Source organism: Melospiza melodia, chromosome 3, assembly GCF_035770615.1.
Source record: "Melospiza melodia melodia isolate bMelMel2 chromosome 3, bMelMel2.pri, whole genome shotgun sequence".
Classification (NCBI taxonomy): domain Eukaryota; kingdom Metazoa; phylum Chordata; class Aves; order Passeriformes; family Passerellidae; genus Melospiza; species Melospiza melodia.
This window is the reverse complement of record NC_086196.1, coordinates 21,350,382-21,369,554: the sequence shown is the minus strand read 5'-3', so window position 1 is coordinate 21,369,554 and position 19,173 is coordinate 21,350,382. Positions and strand designations below refer to the sequence as shown.

The following is a 19,173-nucleotide window of genomic DNA, read 5'->3' as shown; positions in this document are numbered from 1 at the left end:
GTGCTTTCCATGTCCAGTTTCCTTTCCTGTTCAAATGCCTTTTGCCTGTGTAAGAAGTTATGAAAGAAGAATCAAAGCTTTATCTGTTTATAATAATTTGGTTACATTCCAAGCAACGTTTCACTTGGTTTCCACTTCACCTTAATTTTCTCAGATATCCTGAGTATCACTGTTTGTTTGAAGCCTGCCTCTTTGTGAAGAATCCTATTTCCCCAACACTACAACACATCTCTTGCTCACTGACTGCCTAACTTTGCTTCCTTACACTGTTTCCTAGGAGATCAAATGGGAGCTTGAAGTACTCAAAAACCTAGTGTTGCAATGAAAAATAACTTATTAAAGTTTATAATTACTGAAAAATTAATCAGAGACTTAGCATGGTACTTGCATAAAGACAATAAGCCAAGCTCTTGTCATAGTGAAATATGGGATAACTACATTGAAATAAATCTTAATTATGCTAGAGTTGCTACTCAGTGTGACTTAATTAGGAGTAGAGCAGTGAAAACCTTTGGGGAAAAAAAGAACTCTGATTACACAACCACTTAACTGCGTATTCTTCCTTCCCCCCTGGTTCTTTTCCTTCCCATCAGAGAAAATTTCAAAACTAGAGTTGTTCAAGGAACTTGAATAGACATTAACATGTAGCAGGTTACATTTTAAATAGGAATTGTTTGAAGTAAAAAGTTGAGGGTGATAACCCTGAAGATAATCTTTTTAAATTATGCATGCAAGGTGTCATGCATCCATATCTACCTTGACCTTAAAGAGTGCTTTGCTTTGTTAGGCAATAAATCTATGAAACATAGAATGGTTTAAGTTGGAAGGGACCTTAAAGACCATCTAGTTCCAACCACCTGCAATGGGCAGCACACTTTGCACTGCTCCAAGCCCTGTCCAGCTTGGCCTGGGACACAACCAGGAGTGGGGCAGCCACAGCTTCTCTGGGCAAACTGTGCCAGGGCCTCCCTACCCTCACAGTAATGAATTTCTTCCTAAAATCTAATTTAAACCTACATCAAGTACTGGACTACAAAGATGAAGACTTAACTCTAATTAAAAAGAGGAAAAAAATTATTAGGTTTAGATTAAAATAGCCCACAGAACAAAGTGTAAAAAAATAAATCTTCACTGCAGCCCCCCAAGTGCAGCATGCAACTATGGCTATAGAGTGTAGACAGATATTTTGTTCAACAAGCACACCAACAATGTAAGAGGCTCATTTGTCATGGTATCACTTCTTAGCAGATAGAAGACATGCAAAGTCAAATATATCATGGCAATAAATCTGTTGACTTCAACAGAGTTATCTCAACAATAAATTCAAAGCAATATATTTTGAGGGAAAGAAATCAAACCAAGCAGGAGATGCACACAAGGTTCTTGGAAGATTATCTAGACCATATATAAAATCAGACATTAAAGGAATATGCACAGTATTGCATGGGATTTATGGTGACTGGGGAAAAAGGTGTGTAATGGAGATCCAGTATGCAGCATGTTATCAGAGTGTCAAATTGCTTGGCATGAGCTATGTGCTTTCTTCACAGGTGCTATGCAGCTCCAGTTAGGCTGAAAAGATGATGTAGAAAAAGATATAGTGTACTGGAAAAAAATGCAAGAAAAGTAAACAAAAACAAGTAGAAAGAATTAAAAAATATGGACTCTGCATCCCAAAATTATTCCAGTTTTCCTTGTTCCACAGAACCTGATCTCTTTGCAGAAGTAGAGGCTGCACTGGTTCTTTTTTGGTGGATGTGGAAATTGGTTGAAAAAAATAACAAAATTACATCCATGAAAGGTGTGGTTTGTTTTCTACTTCACTCCTGCATCGACAGAGAAATAAAAACCTTCTAGTCCCAGTGTGTGATCTATATACTTGGTACCTGTTATACGAGTGCTACTGCACATGCATGACACTCAGAGGACTTGGTTTGACACTTCATCAAATTCTTGCTCATTTATGTGAGCCCACCTTTAATATTGACATTTTCTGGTGTCTTTGCTCTGCTATGGGAATTCCACTTTTTAAAACAATTTTATTGCGCATAATACTTCATAAACAAAACATAAAAATTGGGCTGAGTTATTCCTGGAATTTATGGCTAAAATTGAAGCTTGGGAGGCATGTTTATAATCTTTTCTCTTTCTCTTAATATTTTGTTATTTTAAGTGGGGTTAATCTTCCCAAGACTGGATGAGATAGCATGGCTGATGTCTGTGTTTGAACCAGTTGTTGAGCTTCCTTGATCACCGGTGGACAGAAATCTGAATTTTAAAAAATGTGATTCATTTACTCCTAATATACAGCTGTAAAATGGATCAGAAGTGTCTGTCACTCTCTTATGGCCATAAAGGAAGTTCAGATATAAATATCTACATTGCTAGTATCTGAAGTTAGATGAGATGAATCCTGGCTTTGATGGCTTTGGAAAGTGCTATTTCCCTCAACACAATGTATGACAGACATCCCTGGGATACATCTGGGCAGTGCAAGAGAGGACCAGGAACTTCCCAGGTGACACCTCCAGAAGTGATAACCAAGGGTCACAGTGCTGCAACAATCCAGGTTTTGTGTGGGCAGTGGAGGAAATCTAAAAAGATTGGGAAGCTTGACATTCACAATGGATTGTTCAAAATAGGATGGATATTGCACAATGTCATCAAGATGCAAATCAAAGTCAGTAAAAACTTCCCAACTAGAAACACATCTGACCCATAACCCAACACTAAAACATCCCCTGCTTCTAAGCCTTACTGAACTATTTAGATCTCAGTTCCATGTCTGGCCCTTTGATATTTTGGGTCAAACCAGTAACCTTGATCTAGCTACCCCTGAATTTTCAATCTAGAGTCAAACTTTGGAAGCTTTGCCTGTCTAGAAAGTTTCCCTCTCTAAGACATGTTGCACTCAAAAATTTTCTCCAACAATCAAGAGCTTTGACCACTCCTACAACACAGAGGTCATTTTTGGCAAATGATAATGGCAAAGTACAGAAAATATAGAGAAGAGGTGAAATTGCATTCCTTGGAAGCAGAAGCCGCTCATGAACATTAGAACTGGCATTCAAATGGCTTTTTTTTTTTTTTTTTTTGTACTGCAGGTGATTTTTTTCTGTCTCTTCCTAACCATAAAACAGTAGGAAGAGGTGAGACATGTCACAGAGCAAAGAATTAACATCTTGCAGAGAGCTTTTTAGTAAGACATATGTACACTTCCTTGTCAGCAAACTCTGCAGGTTTGAGACTGAGTTATCAGCCACAAATAGACATGTATACACATTTTGGAAGGCAAATAGCTTCCAGATTATCTTTTAAAGGTGGCCACAAGTAATACAAAGTAGACATAGACACTTCATATAGTGATAGCTTTACATAGTGTCCTCATGGATACTATAGGTTCAGGAAGACATTGCTCATGGAGGAGATGCTGGACCATATTCCAGAAAGTAGAAAGCAAGCCCTTTTAAAATACTGAAAGGAGAGATTGACATGGCAAGCTCCAGTGCAGAACTGGGCCAAGAGCAAACTGAAATGGCTAGATCTGTTTTCATCCCTTCCGTTGGGCTACTAAGCTGAATAGTTTACAAAGCAGAGAAAGTCATTCACAGTCCTTTACAGTACAATTTCTAGTGCCACATAGTAACTGAGGATTTACTGCACTCTCCTGTGAAATTTTAACTGCCATAACAAAGCTTTATGTTGCAGATGATCAACACTCAAATATTTAGGAATAATAATAACAGTAAAAAAGACATTTTACCCTCCCCTCCCCTTCCCACAGGGGACCAGTCTGTCTTCTTACAACTAGGGGTTGATCTGACCCCATGCAAACATTTACAAGGTGTTTTTTTTTAGTGTGTGGCATATACTTTTTGTATAATGTTTTGCTTAAAGAAGGGGAAAATCCCACTTCCTGCAGCATATTGCAGGGACCAGCAAACATATCCCTTCATCCCTTGGACCAAATATATGATGCTAAGACTGTGCAGGTGCTCCAGAGCTGACTCAGCTGCTACACGGTCACATTGTGCCTGTGAAATGCAATCCATCATTGCGTTTGTAGCTCCTGCTTGATTAATATTCAGTATTTAATGTCAACACCAATAAATTAGGATTCAGAAATGTTGCACTGCAGGAACTGCAAACAGTGCTGCAGTGATGATGGCCTGGGTTAGTTTTGTGAGATCTGTTAATTCAAGGGGAAATTCATAATTACCAGAATAGGTGTATGGTATTAACTACCAGCTGCGACCTCTTGGGATAACAGTGATATGTTGCATTTAAAGGAACCACGTGTTAGATTTCCAAATGGCTATGATTGTTTCTTCTCCTGTATAAACAGTACTTCTATCCTTCTGCCATCCATATTTGCAATAATGCTCTAATTGTGGTGTTACAGATATACAAGGTTTACTGGATTTGGGAAGTACTTTGGCTTAGATAGTTTTAAACATTTACTTCCCAAGTGCATAGGTTTCATCTTAACTAACTTGCTCAAGAAAATAAAAAATTACCATGGCATTTTCAATCTCTCTTGGTCTTGTAACCTTTTCTTATTTGAAATATTGTTTCATTCTCTTCCATGGACAATTTTTTCAAACAAATCTGCCTTTCCCCCTAGTGTTTACCTAATGGCAACCCTGTTTTTCACCTTAGCTTTAGTCCTACATATGACATATTAAGCAATTCCCATTACAGCTACAGTTTGAGACTCAGGAACACTTAATGGCCAACAGACTCTTCCCTGGTGGAGAATGAGGATTCAAAGGAAACATTTGAGATTATTTCACTTTCATTATTTTTGTTAAAAAAAGTTTGCACCTTGAGGTGTCATGAATACCCCTTCTTGATCTTCCTTTGCCTTGTCAGACCTGGCCAGCACAAGCAGCTGAGATCTTTGCTCTATTTTCCCTGCATCTCTGTGCAACGCTTTTTTAAAAAGAGAATATACTACTATATTTTTCTAAGCCTTTCAGACTGCTGTAACATGATCAGGATTCTCCTGAATCTCTATGCATTCGATCTCTTCTCTTTCCTTCCTTTTGGCCCGTTTCTTTTTCTTGTGGTGCTTTTTGGAAGGTGGGAAAAAGGTTAGAAAGACGGGCAAAATAACAAAACAGTGCAGAAGTGTGCAACTGCCGGCAAGCAGCAAGCATTTGAACAGTGTGAAGGTCAAGTTTGAAGGCACAAAGAGGAGGGGGACCAACCCGATAAGAAAGGAAGAAACGTTCTGCAAAATGGCTGTCCCATGCTCTTGGAGGGAGTTCTTTATACACTGAGTTCGGGTGTGCTCAGTAGCTAATACAAATGTATAAAGCAGGGGTGCACAGTGATCTATGGCAAAATTCAAAGTGTAGATAAGGCACAGTATAGAAATGCAATCCATGTCTACATTCCATAAGGTCATCAAGCCAAGGACACCCAGCTCTATTGAGGTGACACTGAGGATTAACCAGAAATTTCCCAGAGGGTGGATAACCAGGAAAAAGGTCAGTATTAACACCAGCAGGATGCCAAAACCAGAAATCAGGACGGGCATAGTTACTGATAAACCATAGTGGTCCATGAAAACAAAAGTAGGGTTGAACACAATGAACTTGATGCTCTGTATAAGAGAAAGGGGCCTCAGCTTCTCCAGCAGTTCCACCGCTTCCCTCTGTGTATTTTCACTAGTCCTGGCCACAAGGTACAGACGAGAAGCAATTATATTGTTCTCATCTCCAGCTTTGGAGAAAATGATGTCATTTTTGAAGTGCTGGAATTCTGGCTTTTTTAAAAAGGAGCTCTGGAGGATGCTGATAAAGTCACTTTTGTTGGTTGCACTGATGTTACCCACTCGAAGGTATTGGTAATACTGCTCAATCCAGGACACGGTGTTGAACCCCTGGCTGAGTGTTTTTAGGTCTTCTTGCACAGTACCATTCCAGTACTCCAGAGGTTCATAGATGTAGAAGCCGATCACGGGGCTGTAGTTGCTGAAGTACTTTTGCTGTATGAGGGCATAGGAGACGCTCGGGGACTCACTGGCAAGAAGGTTGATGATGTTGGCTCCGTCATTAATCTGTAAGCACCCCATAAAGGAGAAAGAGGCATAGATGAGATACAGTATCACCACAAATGGCTTGACGTAGATGTTGGTAATCCACTCGTTGTAGTGCTCTCGGAGGAAATGCTGGATAAAGTGGTGCTGGTACGGGTTGGTCTCGTGGTGGGAAGTGTGCTGATGGCCGTCGTTCATCATGGTCTGGAACCACACAGGTTTCCGGTCCAGGTATTCTGCCGAGGGGATTTTACAGCAGAAGATGCTGTGGTACCGGTTCTGCTCCAGCTGGCCAGCAAAGACCAGGCAGGAGCCAAAGAAAGAGAAGATGTAGAAGTAGTTCAACAGGATGGAGACACACATGTTCTGGCAGAAGACTTTTACAGCTTCGATGTTGGTGAAGGGGCTTGCCCCCATGCCGAAGGCTATGAAGTACAAGGAGCTGGTCATGGTGTAGGAGACCATGACATCTGAGTAGGCGTCTGCTACTCGGTCCTTGAAGGGCAGATTCTCCCTGGTCCGACGCCATCCTGAAAGAAGTTCAAACACTCCTTTGGTTCCGTGACCTGAAATGAGAAAACAAAGATTGTATTTGAGCATAAATATAGGGGGTCCAGTCATCCCCCAGGTGTTTCATCCTCCAGCAGTAAAAAAAATGTTGTCAGCTAAATTTTGTTACGTTTTTGTCACCGGTTAAACAAATGGAAAACTCTTAAATGTCTGTCTAAAGCTAAAGAACACGTTCACCTGCAGGTGCTGAAATTTACAGTCCTGACATTCTAAGACTCTACATGCTCAGAAAAAAAATGAAGATACTAATTGATTTTAGTGGACATTGAATTGCTTTCCAAATGGACTGCAAATACAGGAGAATGTGAAGTTTGGTTCGAGTCTGGGGTTCATTTTAAAAATTCCTTTTTTCATCCTATTACAGCTTTCAAGGTTTAAGTGATTCAACTTCAAAAACTTAAAATACAAGTAACATTTTCTTCCAAAGAGTATAAATTAAAGGGATTATTTGAGAAATGAGTGGTTGTGACCAAGAATAAGACACCTTGTTTCTTTGTAAATAATGAAGGAAAAATTATGCTGTAAATACAAATAACCAGAGTAATTTGTATCATGATTCTCTGCCTACTGAGTGAAATTGGAGCTCTTAATGATAGCATGCAAATTTGCACACTATGAAAATTGATATGCTGGTGGTGATGATGGAGAGTAGTGTACTGGATAAGTCATTGGTCCCCATTCGTTATCTAGAAAATATATGGGTTTATTTTCTGTGATTATATCTGTGTCTCTTTCTGCTATCCAGAGCTCCTCCTGGTGAAGAGTTCTCTTAGCTCATGTGAGAGGACATTCAGAAAAGTCAGATCTGGTCAGTATTTCATGACAGGTTCTGACTTTGTATTCCATTCATAAGTGTTTTTGGGGTATGATATTTTAATAAACTAAAATTTAATACAGACTTACTTTAATTTTACTCATCATAGTCACAGTCTAGGAAGGCTACAGCTATTAAGTTTTGTGACAGAATGATAAAGCTGAAGCTGATCTTATGGAAAACTTTAACAAACAAGTTATATATCATATATACATACTCATATAATGTGTATGTTCAAAAGAATATATACACATGTGCATCTTCTTTTTTCATTTATCATTAGAGAATTTCAACTTGAGGGAAAATAGAAAAGCCAACATTAAAAAAACCCATCCAAAATGGTTTGGCTTTTCAAATAACAATTAAATTTGGCTTTCAAATAATAATTAAAACAATTAAAAAAATAATTAAAACCACAAATTTGAATTTGGATTAGAAAGTGAAAAGGTCTCTTCACTTTGGATCTAGCCCTGAGAAAATTCTGGCCAGTGTAAGGAGACACACTATGAGCAGAAAAAGAAGTAGGAGTAGATTGCAGATGTTTCTGCCTCTGTTTGTGAGCCTTCACTCACTGTAGTAGAAGAATTGCATGAACCAAAGCAGACACAAAGCAAATTTTCTCAGATCAAACCCAGAAATATGACAACAGGAGATTTGCAAATAACCAAGTGTGTGCAATGAAAGGTCTGTTGAGTTTGTCTTTAGATTTAAATTGTTTGGATTCATACAGCTGCTTATGTTGCCCAAAGCAGACTCCTGACAGCCGTTCTAGGCAGGGAAAATTACAGCATAAACTGTCAGGTTCTGTGAATGTTACCTGCTCTACTGCAGATCAGTGTCCCCAGTGAAAGATAAACATACATTGGTACAGAAGTCTTGCAGCTAGCAAAAAGCCTGTGTGGAAATGCTGCTCTCTTATGAGCCAGCATATCAGCTCAGGAGGGACCTTGAATTCCCTGGTAAGTTTAGGGTGAGTTGTTCAAATTCTCAAGGCACAGCTGCCTTGCACACTGTCATTTTTGGGCCATCAAGCAGAAAGGATTGTCTCCTTCAGCTGAATAATTCTGCAGAATCAAGTGACTTGAATGCAATGTTTATATGACTGTAGCAAGTGTTTGTCTCCTGCAGGTTGTGGACCAGGCTGGTCACCATTTCAAGGGCCCATGTCCTGGCATGGCTTCATTTAATGATACACAAACCACAGAACCATTTAGGTTGGAAGTGACCTTTAAGATCATCGAGTCCAACCATTATCCCAGCACTGCCAAGCCCTGCACTAAACCATGGCCCTCAGTGACACATCTGCACATCTTCTAAATGCCTTCAGGGACAGTGTTTCCACCACTTCCCTGGGCAGTCTGTTCCAATGCTTGACAACCCTTTCAGTGAAGAAAATTTTCCCAATATTCAACCTAAACCTCCCCTGGAGCAACTCCAGGCCATTTCCCCTGGTTCTATTGGTTATCACCTGAGAGAAGAGACAAACCCCCCACCTGGCTGTCCCCTCCTGTCAGGAGCTGTGCAGAGCCAGAAGGTTCCCCCTGAGCCTCCTTTTCTCCAGGCTGAGCCCCTTTCCCAGCTCCCTCAGCTGCTCCTCCTCAGACCTGTGCTCCAGAGCCTTCCCCAGCTCCATTCTCTTCCCTGGATGCACTCCACCACTGGAATGGGTGAAGCCATGCTCTACCAGCTCTATCAACAATTAACAATAATATGGACTTTTCTCTGCTTATTCCAAAATCTCACTTATCTGCCCTGCTGCAAGTTTTTGTTCACAGTTGCATTTTTGTCATGTTTTTATTGTTATCAATTTATAAGCGTTAAAATATCACATTCTCAGTGATGAGTACCTGGGTGCATTTTACCTTGGGGTAGTTACACAGTAAATAATAGAGTTTATTGTCAAACATATGTGTGAAGAGCTATGCAAGAGTATGCACTAATGTGTGTACTCAAACTTGTGATAATGTTTAAAATTAAAACACTCTAATTAAACTCTAGGGCTTTTTGCAATTAGAAAAAATATTATCTCGAGGAAAAAAAGTATTGGTATTTGTAGCTTTTTTGAGTATCAAAATTGGCACTGATTTTCTTATGATTCTCATTTATTCCTCTTTTACAAGAATCTTCATTTCTATCACACAAACACAGGTACTGGGGAATACAGAACAGTAATTCCCTTGCTGACACAAAAGGAAATCTTTGCCTGACTGGTTTGCCCATGTCATTAGTCTGATACCAAGTTTTCCAGTCAGCCTCTGTTGCTCTCCCCAGATAAGCAGGTCTATTCCCTTCTCGCAACAAGGATACAAATCCATTTTTCCTGAATGTCTTCTGACAGTTCTCAAGATTCAGACAACATAGTCACTCTATAAAATTCTGTTTCTCCAGCCTCATTCCTAATGCCACAACAACACTGACAGTGGAGTTAAGTTCACTGAGCAGTTCTAGGAAGGTTCAGAGGGTCTTTGGCTCTGGATCAAAACTGCCAAGTTTCTCTGGTAGTAACATGACATGAATGAAGTACAGCAATTTTTTATTTGCTGGACAGGCAATGGCCTATGACTACTTTAAAGGAAAGGAGACAAGAAATTTTTAGTCCATTATTTGTGAGGGTAGGAGAACAAGAAAGGGAGGCCACAGAGAAGATGAAAATAAATAATGCATTTTTCTGCCTCAAATTTAAGAGCAAAATATTAATTATGAGCAGATAAGTTGGAGGAGAATAGGGACAGAAACAAAAAGAGTGAAATGAGAGATTAAAGACAACTTGGTTGAGTTAAATTCAATCAACCTGGAGAACTGAATCAATTAAAAGTTAAGTCAAAGAAATCTCTGAACAATTAGAAATCATTTCAGGGGATAAATGTAGATGGGATGGTCCAAGAAGAATGGAAAGAAGAAGCAAAGTATCCATCTCCAAAAAGGAGGACTGGAGCACTGTTTTGAAATGGGGCATGATTTTTTTTTTTACTGTATCATAGAAAGATTTGTTTTGGAAAGGACCTTTAAAATCACCTAGCTCTAGACTTCAGTTGTGGATGACATTTAAAAAAAATGGTACAAAATAGGCTGAATGTTCTGGAGAATAAAACCAGCAAACAATACCCTGTTATTTGTACATGAAAATCAAAGAGAAACTGATTGAGTCTAATTTTTTCCCCCTCATAGACTGGAATGCAAGTGAGGACTCAACAACATTCAACATAAAAAAAGGTATAATACAGACAACAATCAAATCTTTCTCATTTCTACTTGAGAAGGAGAAGTCATTGGTTTCATTTGGAAAAAAATCCCCCAAAACCATTAAATTAGATATCAGGAAAAACAAAGCTTTCTTGTTTTCTTTAAGCTTCATTAAACTCTGGAACACACAATCTAGGAGGTGATTAAGTCTTCTTCATTGCGAGTCTAAAGGTCAGATTAATAAATGTTAATGTAGGTGCTGGGTACATCCTGTCTGTGCTGGGAGGCAGATTCTGTTCACATTCCTGAGGTCTCTTTCTTTAGTACCATCATACCTATCTCTGCTTAGAATGCTTAGGATTTTTTAAGCATGAAAAACAATCTGTCTTCAGTGTTTTCTTAACCAAATCATGCCTATTCAGCATTTAGCTGTTCCTTCTGTCACAATCAGTCAGCTTCTTTGGACAGGAGTTTGACGTGCATTTATCACTCCTCATGACAGCCACTGGTACCCCAGTCTGAGGCCACGAGGCTCTGCTGGAAGGAGAGCTGCTGGCTGCTGCCAGCTTTGGTAAACTTTCTAGGAAAGGAGACCAGGATGACTCTGCACTTTTTTTTGAATCAAGGCGTAAAGAAGATTATTTGCTGCAATTGGTGACAGCAGTCAATGTGGTGATAACCTTGGCCTGTACATTATATTTCAAACAAACAAAAAAAGTCTTAGAAGTGCCATAGCACAGATTACTCAGCATTTCTGCACTGAGAAATTCAAGTGTTGTACTCAGTTTTCATTAACAGCCACACATGTAACTTGTAATATATACAAAGGATGAGGAGGCAGCTTTCTTTTAAATCATAGTAGTGGGCAGGAAATATATTTTTACATTATAATTCTTTGCTGTGATCCAATGGAAATAAACTTTACATTGTTTTACCTAGGGGGAAAACACCTTTTTTTTTTTCCTTTCTTTTCCACAGGGGATAGGCAATTAATGTCCTAGAAAAACTTGTCTAGTTTTGTCTAATCAATGCCCCCTAATAGCAGGGGCCATGATCATTAGGAGCATATTGAAGTGCAGAATCATTGAATTTTTAAATTACTTGGATTGAAAAGGACATTAAAGACCATTTAATTCCAACCCTATGCCATGGACAGACATGCCTCCTACTAGACCAGGTTGCTGGCTCTTTGGACTCTCTTATCCAGATTTATTGATTAGAAAATACACCCCATTTTAGAGAGTTTAGGTTCATATCATCATTTTTTTTTTTATGGAGGAAAAACTTTGCATCTCAACACACTGCAGTGGAGCATGCATTTGTTGTTCTGCCAAATCACTAATAGGAGTATCATTAATATTGGTATCCCCACTTACATTTAAAAACTGAAGCACAGAGATTAAAAAAATTAATCACAGTCACCAAGGACTCTCTGGATCTCAGGGAGGGAAGAAGCAATAGAAAAAAATTATTAAACCACTTCTTTATGAAGAGTCAGTAAATCCTTAGGGATTTTGATGAAGAAGGCAGAGAAAATTTGAAGCTTGGTCATACTTTAGGGAGCAGTAGGAAATGTGTACCTTAAACTAGATCTCATTCCATAAAGGTAAATCTCAGAACATTGCATCCAGCTAAGAAGTGGACCCTAACCACAACACTGAGTATAGTCCCAGCCTGATTAAGGAGAAGGAAAAGATAGAGAATATGTTTTCAAACTAATCTAAAATACAGGTAGGAAAATATGGTTTTAATTTTACATCTCTCTAGGTACTTGTAAAGTGATGGCAATTGAGTTGTTCACACAGTTGGGCTGTTGACAATTTCTTTTTTACTTAGCTTTGCCTTGGCTGTTGTGCTGCTTTAGCGGTAACTGGGAGGGTCTGATGAGGCAGCTGAGGAACTAAACCACTCTCATAGTTTAGGGGGTAAACTCAGGTTTACCCTTTCTCCAGAATCTCCCACTAGAGGCAAAGTCAGACCTCATCCTGCCAGTAAAATCCCTGGGATGGTTCAGACTTTGGGGATAGAGGGTCTAATTGTGGCAGTGATGCACGGATGAGTAGCATTGTCCAAAGGGAGGAGTCTCCTTGAGCAGTAGGAATTTTCAGTATTTACATCTTCTGAATGTCACAGAGCTTACAGCAACTGCAGCAAAAAATGAAGTTCAGTCAAGATCTCCTGCTGAAGCTCCTGCAGAAATTTTGTTTTCACTAAACCTATACTTCTTTATTTCATTTGGTATGTGGCATTTCATGATATTTAAAAGCATTTAAACAGAGAAATTAAATCCTTTCTAGGTCCATTTTCCTGTGAGGTCACTACATGCACAATTTCTTCTCTAACCAGATTGTGTAGAAATGCTGACAGAGGGGTTTTACACCCTGCTGTGCCTTTCTTTCTTGAAAAGTATTCTGGGTAGAATTCTTCTTTTAAGTAACAGATCTCTATCATAATAAATTGTCTCATTTTAAAACTAGGTTTTATAGAAAGAATATTTAACCAAGTGCAATAAAACCTCAGCCAGCTGAGCCCTCATCCTTAGTGACAGGGACCTCAGGGAAATCTCCAGTGCTGCACAAGAGATTTCATTATTGCTAGATTTTAGCACTTCTGATAAACACAGAAAATGCACTTAAATCCACCACAAATATCAGCAGCAAAGTCAGTTTTATATAATAGATACTTTAATTTCCTTAAAAATATTTCTGCCAGACTATGGCCATTTTGCCATACGCTGGAACGTGTCAATTCTTCCAGCTTCCAAATTTTGATGTATCCCCATTACAATATGAACCTCATTTAAAAAGTAGCAGTGCATCATGGGACACTCCTGTTAAATATACAGACTATTCCTTCATGTGTACTCTGAGTAATTGCATTTATTTCTGCTTGCATGAGCACTTCTGAAAGCTTTTTAAATAATTCTGAGACTTTCCAATGAGACCAAAACATAAAAGCTTTGGTCTCCTGACAGGCATTTTGGGGAAGCCTAGCAGACAGCAACCCCATGATTGTTTGAGGCTGAGGAGCAGTGAGCAGAGAGGCAAACATTTGATTCTGTCTGCAGTTGGCTGTATAATTGCATTTCAGAAAAGATCAGTATCAGCCTAACACTGCTCCCATGAAATTCTGCCAGCTTCTCAGCCACAGCCCATCTGTAGACACCTGTACAGGAAGGAAATGGTGTGAGGATGTAGCAGTCACAGCTGTAGTTTGTCCCTTGCCTTCCGACCTCCTAAGAAACATCAAGATATAAATTAGATTAACACCATTCTGTTGGAAACACAGATTACAAGCAGTGATTAATGCTCTTTTAGTCTCCTTTCTGATTTGTTCCCTCTTCAGGTAATTCATTCCACAGACCTTGACAGCCCCCTCATTCTACCCTTTCCAATCCAACTCAAAATAAATGCCCTGGACACACAGAAGCCCAGACATAAGTAAGCAACTATGGGAACTGAGCTAAATCACATGGAGATCATTTACTTACACATCACATCCCTCTGGCACATCCTTGATCTTTCATCAGTTTCTGTCTCTCATTTTGGAGGCAAACACTGTTATCCCTGTTTACATGGAGACCACCATAGAGGGACCTTGATCTTGATTTAAATTAAGAATAATTAATGCTAACAAGAATTTGGCATCTCTGATTTTGAATCTTATCCAGTTTTGGATCTTTCTTATTCAAAAGACATTTCCAGAGCTCCTCCATAAGCATCCCTGGGTAGAAGCCCAGGATGAGCCCTGGAGATAAGCCAAAGAGCTGCTAGTCCAGACACAAACATGTTTCTAACTAAACTGTAATGACACTTTGTATTCAAGGTTGTTGCAGTTCATTTTAAGGTAGAATTTTACAATTTTTCATTCCCAGACTCTTCTTCTTTTTTGAAGGAAGAGAAATATTAAATAGCACCCCCCCTGCACTGAAATAGAGCTGAACATGGAGAATGTTTCAATGGATGTGATTAATAGTTGGGAGATTTAACCTCATTAAGGGAGATTTACGTTTGAGCTAATGTATATGCCTTGCAAATTGTACATAAAGTTGGAATCCTGCTTAGTTTTCTGCTGTGCTTAGCAATGAATTAAAATGCTTTTGCTGTTTCTCATTTAAGCCTTTTAATGAACATTGTAAGCAAGAACTGCACATATGGAAACTGCTATTTATTGATGAGAGTTTAAGTGACATATAGAAAACAAGGTAATGAATTTAGATCAAGTCTTAAATGAATTTATTGTACACTTATTTAGGCTAAAAGCATAGGATGAATTTGTGGCACTGATTGGAACATTTTATTACATGGATTTGATAATCCAGTAACATCCAAAAGAATAAAGTATCAGTGAGACTCAAGAAAGGAAGATGTTTCAATCAAGTGTAGATTCTGGAATCCAAAAAAAAAAATAATCTGCACTTATTATAGAAACAATGTTTGGTCATTTTCTGCTTTCTGGCAAAGATGGAGCAATAATAGCTTCTTCAAAGAAAAATGCTAAAATAACTGGAGAAGTAAATAGATGTGAAAAAAGATATGTCCAAAAAATAACCTGTGCCTTTGTGAGTTTGAGCAAATGAAGAGAGTGAAGCACTGCTTGAACAGAGTGGGACAAATTCCTGGAGTTTTATCCATGAGGCAAGTGTATAATGTTGTCAGTGGTGGGACCCAGTTGTGAAGGGAGGAAACTTTTACCTTTCAGTGACAAGATCCATTTGTCTGCACAGTCTGAAGTCTCTGAATTGCAAGATCCTGACATAACAAGCAATGAGCAGAAAAAGGTCATTCTTCAACTTTCCCCAGTGAAATTATTCATTGTAACAACAAACATCCCCTTCCTGAAACAGATGGAAAATCATCTGGGAAAAGCTTTGTGGGGATTTATCTCCCTTTGAAAGGGATATAGTCACTCTGATCATGAATATTTTCCATACATCCCCAAAATCTAGTTGGGCACCAACTTTTCACCAAGTGTGGAGCTGGTGCTGGGGTTAACTTGGTTTAAAACTCACTAAAGAGAGTGAGTGCTGCATCTTGGCTGAAGTAGCTCATTTTCAATTGCTACCCCAGGGACAAGTTCCAGCTGAGTAAAGCAGGGCTAGCCTCTACCTTGAGAGTTACCAGGTCAAATCCTGTCAAATTCCTACTAATGATTCCTACTTGGAAATTACTCTAGCTGCTGACACTGTGGTGCAGAGCACAATGTCTCTGTTCCTCCCCTGGACACTGAGATTTCCACCCAGACTGCTTATCTTGATGTAACAGCACACCTTCCCTGCAATGAAGAGAGCCTCAGACAAAGGGAATGAACCTGTCTGCTGACAGGGGGATATTTTTAACAGTGTTGTTAGTGCAGAATTTGCTGACATTTGTTTACTTCAGAAAAGGGATAGGAAGGCAGAGGAGGAGGTGACATAGGCCTTTTGCTTCTGTTTGCTGGTAGTGAAGGAAATACAGGGACTGACTCAGCAACTTGAAAAATAGGTATTAAATCTCCCTTTCCCTTCCCAAAAAGCCCTATTCCTGCACTGCACAGGAGCATGGGAGAAGGCTGCTCCACTGCCCTTGCCAAGCCTGGGACAGCATTGGGATCACTGCAGCACCAGGGCTCTGGATCAGGCTGTCCCACCAGTGGGACTGCTCAGGCTGGGAAGCATCCTTACATCCCCATATCTCCACATCCTCACATCTGGCTGCCCCAGATCACAGGCAGCTGCCAAGCAGCTGATGCAGCACCGTGGCTGCTGCCCTGCTCTGTGAAACACAAACTGAGCTGCTCACACAGCAACGCTCTCTCTCTCCCACATTTCCTGTGTGTCCCTATAAATTAAGCCAGGTTGCCAATACAGGATGTGTAGGTTACATATATATTATTTATCAGACAGCAGTGACAGGCAATGCTGTAGATGCAGGAATTCATACAGACAAGCTACCAAATGGTTATGAAGGTGCTCAGCATTCCTCTTCACAGCCAAAAGACTTTTCTTGGACCTAAGGGTTTCCTCTCATTAAACAAGGGGTTAAAAGCAAAATGAACCAAAGAGAGAAGAAATGACTTATCTGATGACTAGAATAAAATAATTCTCCTTAAATTTTTTATGCAGTTTTATTGAAAAATGAAAACTGCAACACACATTGATGCTCTGCCTGCTGCTCCACAGCTTGCAGCTACTCTTGTATCAAATTGGTTCAAACCCCTGTAACACTAATATGGACCATTCAGCAAGTTAAAAGAACTTGCACACATTCATGGAGGAAAATTGCCCAGAAAGGGTCATTAAAGTCAGAGATAACTTATTTGGACACACAAGTCAATGAGCCAAGAAGCAGCAGGAGCCTTGGGGAGTGTTTTGGGAGAGTATGACTTGATGCTTGATCTGTTGAAATCCCCATTTTTAAAGCACTTGCCATTGGTTGCTATCAGAAATAAGATGCTGAGCTAGATAAACCCTTTGGCCTGAGTCAGTCTGAATGATTTTATGTTCTTTTGTATTCATGGGGCTGACTGCATTAAAATCCAAATGCATGAGAAGCATGACTTAAAGTTGTGCAGCTCATCAGGCCCTTAAATCTGGTGTTTAAGTTGTTTACTTTACTAGTTTTAGTATTGTAGCAATACCATTTAGAAACCTAGCTTTGAATTGATACAAATACCTGCCTCATACAACACAAATGCCTGGTCTCAGGTCCCATTTACCCTTGGCACCTGTGCACAGCAATGATTAAAAATTGATTATTTTGCTGTAGGATGGTATAGCAGTGCATGCATTGATTCCCTCATGCACTATATATATGAATGAACACCATGACCTCTGTGAGATTGTTGTGGGTATTACACCAATTTTATGGCAGGGAACTTGAGGCAAAAAGAAATCTGGTTTTAATCTATCTAGCTTTAAACTGCCTAGTTTTGAACCATCAGACGGATCCAACAGCAAGCCCATGGCATTGCTCAGCCTTGCTGTCCTCATGCAGCACAGGATTTTTATTGCTATTTATAGGCTTAAAACCTGATATCAATCAACAAATCAATCAATGTATATGTCTTTGGAAATTCATACCTTTGGTGTAGGACCAGGACACAGAAGAAGTAAACCACGCGAATTCATAGACATTTATTAAAATATGTTGCTTTCCCAATTTTTAAAATAATAAAACTTCTGCTTTTCCTGTGAGCCCTTGACTCCTTCCCATATTGTTTTTCAGCCTTTCCCCGAGTCAGGGCTGTCACCAGTGAAGGACTCCTACTCTACATGGCTCTGATTCATTCCCCAAATCACTGACCAGAGGACTCCATGACAAGATGGAATTAGACCAAAAAGCTCTTTCACAGTTTGGTAGGGCATGGCCTTACCTTCAAGCTGCTTCTCATAAACTCTGCTGCAATGGTTGTAAATAAAGCACAAGAGGAGCTTTCATTTCATGGCAAAACTCCCATAGCCATCTGATATGCTCAGTGTTGCCATCAAAAACATGAGTGGGTTGGCTTGTGCAGGACTTAAAAAAAGCCGCTTCCAGTTAGCAGCATTTAGCAGCTCATTAACGTATCTCAAACCTGATCTTTAGCAGCCCATCCCAGCGGGATGATCATTAAGCTTTTCACTTAATTATTATTCTGGCTAAACTCTGAGAATTTAAGGCAATGCTTTAGTCCTGGAACAATATATGAGACACCTTTCTGTTTTGGGGAGAGTTGTTTTTGCTCAGAATACTAGGAGCAGTGAGTCAGCTGGCTGGCCTCCCCTTTCCCATTATTATTTTGAATATCCATATTTTCAGATGGGAAAAAATTTGAACATGAGAATAGTTTGAACATATGTTCCCTGAGAACATCAAGGAGTCTGGAGAAGTAGTGCTTACATTGATGAATCTTTTGTTGCACATACATCCCTATGGAGGTCATTGGAGATTTCTAATCTGCATCCATTCTAATGAATTAATTATTTCTAGGGTTAATTTTCTGTCACAGAGGCCAGCTGGTGCAATCTAAGCTTGTAAACTATGGTATGTTATTCCTTTAGCCTTTAGAACAGAATGGCCATGCACAAACCTTAATTTGCACCTGGGAATTATTTGTGAAAGTGCCATGGACAGAGTAAAAGCATGGCAGGGAGCATGCAAAAAAATTAATATTATATAGAAGGTCCCAGCCCTTGCTCTATTCTGTTTTCTAGTAAAGGCTGTGGCCAAATGGTGATGCTGTTCTGCCACTGCAAGTGCAAAAAATCACATTGATGTTGAATTTCTGAGTTCTGTTGAGGTACCATGTTTATATCTATAAACTTGGGTGGGGGCGTCTATAAACTTAAATTTTAGATTTTACATTGTTATTTCATATGAAATGGTAATGATAAGTATATTTTCATTTGAAATGGGAAGATGAAAGTTTCACATAGCCATGGACATTGCAGAAACACAGTGTGCTCATTCAGTTTATCAGATTTTTATAGCAATGGCTTCAGTGGTTGAAAGCACCCTCAGCTGGTGGTAGGGCCAGGGGCTGCTTTACTTTATAGGGTGACTGACACAAGGGTGTCCCTACTGCATTAGGACCAAACCCTCTG

The 19,173-nt window shown here is 39.5% G+C and overlaps 1 protein-coding gene across 2 annotated transcripts in view; it reads right to left on the bottom strand.

Moving 5' to 3' along the window:
* Positions 1-1,033: 1,033 nt before the first annotated feature.
* The window catches only part of PTCHD4 (patched domain containing 4), an 84,130-nt gene continuing 65,990 nt past the window's right edge, over positions 1,034-19,173 (bottom strand). For both annotated transcript variants that reach the window (XM_063150950.1, XM_063150949.1), the window contains exon 3: positions 1,034-6,609. In XM_063150950.1, coding sequence (XP_063007020.1) covers positions 4,976-6,609 — 1,634 coding nt within the window. In that variant the 3' untranslated portion in view covers positions 1,034-4,975. The remainder of the gene's footprint in view (positions 6,610-19,173) is intronic.